The sequence below is a fragment of the Penaeus chinensis genome, chromosome 3 (assembly GCF_019202785.1).
Source record: "Penaeus chinensis breed Huanghai No. 1 chromosome 3, ASM1920278v2, whole genome shotgun sequence".
In the NCBI taxonomy this organism is placed as follows: Eukaryota; Metazoa; Arthropoda; class Malacostraca; order Decapoda; family Penaeidae; genus Penaeus; species Penaeus chinensis.
This window is the reverse complement of record NC_061821.1, coordinates 23,988,702-23,996,201: the sequence shown is the minus strand read 5'-3', so window position 1 is coordinate 23,996,201 and position 7,500 is coordinate 23,988,702. Positions and strand designations below refer to the sequence as shown.

Below are 7,500 nucleotides of genomic sequence, written 5' to 3'. Positions count from 1 at the left end.
TGATTCTTTTTTATACACATATATATACGTTGTTACTTTATCAACTTTGGTTTCTCTTGATGATTGTTTTTTTTTTTCTTTTCTTTTAGAAAAAAATCAAGAAATAATCAGGCAGATGAGTTTGAGGCATTCATGACCGTTTTCATGATTTAATATATTAATAATGATGCATTCATCACATGAGCACAAAATTTACATACTTGTACGTACAACCATTCACATGACACATACCCCGCACAAACCTCCTGCTCAATCCAAACCGAGTCACGATTTCTGCTCAAAATCGGTGCTAGCAAAAAGTGTTCGTGTCTGCCTGTGACGGTTTGTTATCTACAATGAGAGGCTCTTACGTTACTTGCCGCAAAGGGATCATCTAAGCACTTAATCAAAATACTCTATGATCAGCACGTTCAAAACATAAAAAGAAGGAGAAATATATATATATACATATATATATATATATATGTATATATATGTATATGTATATATATGTGTAATCACGGCAGAAGCCACAACTCGAACCGGATTGAGGAAAATGATTGAGCGGACTTTTTTTTATTTATTTATTTATTTATTTAATAAGGAGTGGGAGACGGGTATAGGCCGAACCAGACGTAGGGGGGATAGGGTCGTACATCCTGTGACGTGACTAGTGAATTTGGACCCTAAGGTACGCCTTGAAAGATCAAAATTGCTAATCTCGTGACCTATCTTACATTGGTGGCTCTGTGACAGAATATAACACGATGATAAAACAAAACACTCCAAGGAAGGAGAATGGGAAGTAGGAGGAGGAGGAAGAAGAGGAAGAAGGGGAATAAAGAAGAGAAAATTATACATATCTACAGCGAATTCAAGTGTGCCAAATCTACTATCCTAGAGTTTGATAAAAGATAATCGACGCTCCATCACGCAGTGGCTACGCAAAGAGCTCAACAAACATCTGATGTAAATATCTCCCCCCGAACATAGAGAGGATCCAACCCTGTGATGTAACTGCCCCGAATAAACAGTATAGATGATCCTAAAAAGAGCGCAGCTACTATAGGAGACTCGAATGCCTTTTGTACACTTTCATTTGTCAATTCGCGAAGATAGAGATCCCTGATACGATCCCAAAAAGAGTATTATGCCTGATGGACGTATGTATCTTAAATTTCTCATATATGTATCGCTGATAATCTAATCAAGAAGCTATTCTTGTTAATGCTTTGTGTTTTTATCATCATTATCCTTTTAATTCTAATTGGTGATCTTCGTTTCTTTACACATACTTCTCGTCTCCCTAGTGTTGGCGAATCAAAGAGAGGTTCCATGGAGTGAAAGGAGAGAGAGGGAGAAAATTCATCCTCGGGAACAGACAATGATATGACAGACGGCATGTCATGGAAGAAGCTCAAGATTTCATGTGGGTAAATGGGATCAGAAGCGTGACAGAGAAATGGGAAAAACCGTTAGCTCCGTTTGCAGTCGAGCGAGAAATTAGCAGAGGAGTGGAAACAGCGAAGAATAGATAAGAAGAAAAAATATAAACAACATGAGTCGTGATGATTCCACAACGGCACGTGATTGGTTGGAAAGGGTGCAGAGAAGAAGAGAGACGAAGCGTGATTGGTGAAAAGAAAGAGGTAAAGAGGGAGGCGACGTGCCATAAACGACACGCGATTGGTTTAAACATCGAGAAAAAGGGGGCGTGGTCAATCTGGTAAAGAGGATCATTCCTATTTGTTGCACTTGAAGGAGATCGAAAGACAAAGAGACACAAACCGATGAGAGAGAGAGAAAAAGACACAAAGCAAAAGTAGCAGGTGTGTGTGTGTATATATATATATATATATATATATATATATATATATATATATGAGGTGAAGAAGGGTCGGGCGGGGGCAGAGAGGGGAAGGGGGTTGCGTAGGGTCGGGTCAAAGGATGGCGTCCCGTTGGAAAGCTCGTTGGAGTCCCTGATAATGTTTTGACACGAATGCCATCCTCCAACATGAGCCTTTGTTTCATGTGTGTTTTAGTATTTGGATGACAGATTATCCTAAATGATAATTATGATAAATAATCGTTAATATAGATTCGTCGAGCCCTCTTCATTCAGGCTATACGTTCTCCTTTCATGATGAATATTACTATTACTTCGTCCACGGGTGGAGGCAAAGACGTTACTTGCTCCGTAAACTTGTCTTCTCACACTTTCTTTGTCCTTCCTTTGTTTTAGAAATTCACTTGTGTGTTTTAGTCCGTTTGGAGGAGAGACTCACAACATGCGGGCAAAATGTGACAGATTCCAACACTGGACTAGACCTGCAGTATTTGTCTACTGTAAAGCTAAATGAGGCGATGGATGTGGACCTTTTTTTTAATCTATATTTTTAAAAGTATTTTCTAAAACATAATTTTATGTATTTCATTTTTTTTTTTTATTATCATTTTTTTTTTGCACTTCCAGACCCTGTCCCCATCTGATATGAAATGATCGGCACATAATATTAACAACACAGAGCTTGGCGGCCCCACACTTGACCAATAGGGGGCCACAACCCAAGGCTGAGAGATTGCAGGGAACCAATGGCCGCGTGACACGTCATGAACAATTTCAAATATTTATAACCAATCAAAGGCATCCACGCCGTCGGGTCTTTGCAGTCTCCTAGACGTTGGTGGGTTATCAGGACGCATTAGGCCAATTGCGGTATGTGCAATCCTTAAGTTTTAGTTAGTTCAGCTTTTGCTTGCCTTTCTCTAATCGCAAATAAACGTTTTCTTTCTTTTTTGTTTTGGGCTGAAGTTTAGATGACCGGAATCCAAAATGAAAAAAGGCCTGATAAGTCCTAATACTTGTTGTATCCTAAGGGGAGTGTGCGGGACTCATACTATACAAAGATGGGAGGATATCCCACTCCATGCTATTTTCACACTTTTTACAAACTATTTTATATATTTTTTTTCGATAGTTCCTATCAAATTACTAGTTCAAAGTTTCAACAGTAGTAATAATGACCCAACGAATCACAGGGGGAGGGGGAGGGGGTTGATAAAACATACACTATCAGAGGAGTATGACCCTTAATAGGCTCAAACAATGAACATGTAAATAATAATTCCATATGGCACCAGGAATCCACGGCTGTCCCAGAACAGTTCAGGAGAGACATGAGAAATCATGAAAAAGGTATATTCTTTCAGCCATAGCTATTATGTCGGGAGCTAAAGAAGAATATGTATAAGTAGACTTACCTACCTGTACACTGATGTATATAATGTATATAATAGGACACTGCTTAATATTTATATATGTGAAGATCAGTACAGCTACATGTCCCGTGATATAAACATTTACTCTCCAAAACATAGCTGACATATAAAAGGAATGAGTGATTCTCTCTACTCAAAGATTATGAAAGCCTAACTAAAACACTACTGCAAATGCTAACTTGCAAACGAAAGAGGACTGAATTCTTTTTATTCTTCGCTAGCATGATGATGTTCATACATTCATTATAGTCATTATAGATGTACTGCTGCCTATGTTTAGGTAAATCTCTTTATCTACCCCATATAGAACATTTTACAGTGATAATGTTCCCTTTTCCTAAGGCGAATGTAGACCAGAAATAAGTTAAAATTTGTTTAAATATCAAATTCTTGGGGGCAAACTTTGACTGGACCAGACAAAGTTCGTCCTCACTAACTAGCTACGATAAAGCCCCACCTTATCCCGTTATGTCTGTTTTTAATAGATCCCTTCTTAATCATATTCTTTGGTTGAAGCCAGGATGCAGCGCCGGAAAAGGCTTATGCATCAAGGAGAAAATCGACTACTCAAAAGTCAGAACTGAAAAAATAAACAAAATAAACAACAACAACATCAACTATCTCCACTAATTAACAAAATGGCTTTGCCGCTTCCGTAGAAAAGACCCCACGACGACCTCACTGAGGCAGCGGGACCTTGCGCACGCACCGGCCTCGCTCGGGTCCAAGGAACACGTCGCGCTGGTGAGACTCCTCCTTCTGCAGGTGGTGTGGCCTCAGAGGGGAGAGCGCATCACCCAGGAGAGCGGAATCTTAAACAGGTGCGAGTCGACTTGCGCAGCAGCACCGGCCCCATCATGTGTCGACAAGGCGCCGCTTGTCTCGGTATATTTTTCTCTTAACTTTATTTTTATTTTTCTTTCTTTCATCACCTTACCATATGAGGATGTGAGTGGGGGGAGGGGGGGAGTCTCTGGAGTGCGGAAAGGCGATAGGTAAGTGTGCCTCCGTCAGGTATGTCTAGCAAGGCAGAGGATGTGTAAGAACTCAGCTGGGGCTCCTCAGGTTCCACAGTCTGGGCCGCTGGGAGGAGGTCGCCGGTCGTCCGTGCGTCCGTGCGACCCTCCCTCCGGACTCTCTCACGGCAAGCAGGTGGGACAAGGGTATCTGAAGGAGCTCTTCTAAACTCCGTGTCCGTCGCCGCTCTTAGGGGTTGGTGTGCCCACATCAGGGTCGTCGGTCTTGGGGTTAGTGTGCTCACGTTAAGTTTCCCAAGCTCAGGGCACGTCCGGCGTCTTAGGAACCAGATGAGACCTAGCCAAGGCCAACTTGAAGACGATAAGACGAGTTGTTGAAGACTTTGATTTGTTTCGTGAGAGTTCCTTCTTTATTCTTCCTGTTTTGTTTTAGTTGTACATTACAAGTCGGACAAGTTTTGCCACAGGAAATGGAGTTAAATCGACACACTGACCTTTTTTTTTGTTTTTTTTTTTAAAGATATATCGCAAGACAGCTGCATTGTCACACCCCAGTGAGTATACACATATAAATATGAATGTATGTATATATGCACATACATTTATGTTCCGCTTACTATTACTATATATATCCTGAATCACTGTACTTTGTGAAGATGACCACTTGCCATCTCGACGTACCAACCTTTCTAAATGATGCTTCCTCGCCTCATGCTTTGAAGAAATCGGCTGCACGTTAGAATGAAAATCCTAGCTACCTATTTTATTCAGATGTATGTGATGTTTTCATGCATTTCAATAAAAAAAGGAAAAAAATACAACAACAAAAAGAAGAAGAAGAAGAGATGCTTATCCTCATTTGATGATAATAAAAGCGGCATTCTGAGTTTCTCCATTTTTACACTGATTGAAAGGTAAATTATCCTGTTTATCTGAAGCATCGTGTAAGGTTCGCACAACTACTGACTAGACGCTTTGGTCGTAACTTCTTGGATTCATCTCATCGCTTTGGAAATCGTGGCGGAAGGTTGGAGGGTCATCTTGCGCTCTTCAGAATGGAGGAGACTGACCTGGAACAAAGAAAACGGATGACGAGGTGATAGAAAACGGTGTGTGAGGATGACAGATCCCGCCGAGTCTGAATGCAAGAGAAAGCCACAGAATATGGGATGTGATAGTGACAGAAAAAGGCATATAATAGCCACAGAAAATAGGATGTGTTAGCCACAGAAAATAGGGCATTAGAGTAGCAGAAAAAAGGGAAAGACGACAATATGTGAGGGAGATAGAATGTCTTAGTTGCAATGTAGTTCTAGCTATTATCTTCATCCTTGTTATTACTATGATAATTATTATTTTGTCAGTTTTGTCACCATTTAATTAATCATTATTCATTTATAGAAGCCTACTGAAAGCTACTCTGATTATCTATATTTATGTTACATATCACAATAGTTACAGTGATATTTATCATATTGAATTCAAGAAATAAAAGAAATACTTAAATAGCTTAAATCACACCGGCCTTTTTAAAACCACACTGGCCTTTTAAAAATCCCAATGACCTTAAATCTCGTCTGAACTTCTTAAAATTGAAAGAAAGAAAAATAAACCTTTCGAGAATCGCCCAGACCCTTTTTAACTTTTTAAAAACTGCCCAAACATTTTTCTTTAAAATCATTCGGAATCCCACTGACCTTTTTACTTAAGGTTAAGGATGGCATCGGCCTCCTCAGGATCCTTCAAGGTGTGCCACTGGGCGATGGGCCTCCTAGGAGATGCCAGCATGTCCGACCAATGGCGCAGTTCCGTGCCCGAAGCATTCATACCCAACACACACCGACCAATGGGTTCTGAGGTACCAATGCGATCGTAGTCCACGACGGTCACTTGCAAGTTGACTTTCTGTTAAGGGGAGAGAGAGACGGTGGCGGCGGTTAGTGGCCAGCGGCGGAGAGGGGAATGGGTAGGAGATAGAAAGGAGGAGGAGGAGGAGGAGGAGGGGATATAGAGAGGAGAGATTGGCGGTTAGTGGCCAGCAGGGAAAAGGGGAATGAATAGGAGATAGAAAGGAGGAGGAGGAGGAGGGGATATAGAGAGGAGAGATTGGCGGTTAGTGGCCAGCGGCGAAGAGGGGAATGAACAAGAGATAGAAAGGAGGAGGAGAAGGGGAAATAGAGAGAAAAGATCGGCGGTCAGTGGCTAGCAGGGAAGAGAGATGGAGAGAAGGAGTGAAGAAATAAAAAAAAAAATGAGGAAAAGAAAGAGAGAGAAGGCCGTGGCAACGCTTAGTGGCTAACAGGTAAGTAGGGAATGCGTAGGAGACACAAAGAAGAAGAAGATGGAGGAAAGGGAAAGAGAGAAAAAATGAAAGACGGGGAAGAAAATGGAATGAAGAGAAAAGGCAAGTACGGGATATATTGGAGATAGATAGAAGGAGAAAGGGAAATAGAGAGAGGGCAGCGGTTAATAAGTAGGGAAGGCAGAGGAAATAGAGAGGGGAAGAAGAAGAAGGGAAGGGAAATAGAAAGAAAAGAGTGGCCAGGGAAATAGGGAATACATGAGAGCGAGAGAGGAGGAGAAGAAATTGGAAAGAGAAAGAGAGAATAGATGAAAGACGGAGAAAAAATGAAATAAGGGGAAGAAACTGGAAAGAGAAAGGGAGAATAGATGAAAGAAAGAGAAAAAAAGGAAATAAAAAGAGAGAAAAGACGAAAGACGGAATAGAAAAGGAAACAGAATAGAGACAGATAAGAGAGGGAGAGAAGGAGATAGAAAGAGAGACGGGTGAAAGATGCAAGAAGAGATATGACGAAAGAGAGGACAGAGAAAGAAAGGAATAACACAAGGACATTTAGAAATGAAAGAAATAAGAAAGAAGCCAAAGAGAAATATACAGAGAAACGGGAAAGTTGCAAAGATGCTGATAAAAGGGGGGAGTAGCAAAGAGGCTGATAAAGAGAGAACCAGCAAAGAGACAAATAACAGAGGGAATTAACAAGGCCGGGGAAGACTGGGAATTAAACCTTGCGCTCAGATAAACACGAGAAGAAGACGAAAAAGAGAGAAAGAGAAGAAAAGCGAAACAAAAAATGTGATTCACAAATTTGCGTTAAAATAAATAAACAAATAAATACATAAATTAAAAAAATATATTTTATAATTCATCAGAAATCCTGTAAGACAAGCAACTGGCATCTTGGAGGGACAGTGCAATTGTAATAAAACAACGTAAGTAAAGCAGAACAACAATAAGAATTGATTT

General features: G+C 40.6%; 1 protein-coding gene across 1 annotated transcript in view; it reads right to left on the bottom strand.

Annotated features, from left to right (window-relative positions):
* Positions 1–7,500, bottom strand: part of LOC125043856 (synaptotagmin 1-like) — an 87,932-nt gene that overhangs the window by 388 nt on the left and 80,044 nt on the right. The window contains exons 14-15 of the mRNA XM_047640187.1: positions 5,933–6,140; positions 1–5,305 (exon numbers count right to left, since the gene is read on the bottom strand). The exon at positions 1–5,305 is cut by the window's left edge and continues 388 nt beyond it. Of these exons, the coding sequence (XP_047496143.1) occupies positions 5,937–6,140 (204 nt within the window). The 3' untranslated portion in view covers positions 1–5,305; positions 5,933–5,936. The remainder of the gene's footprint in view (positions 5,306–5,932; positions 6,141–7,500) is intronic.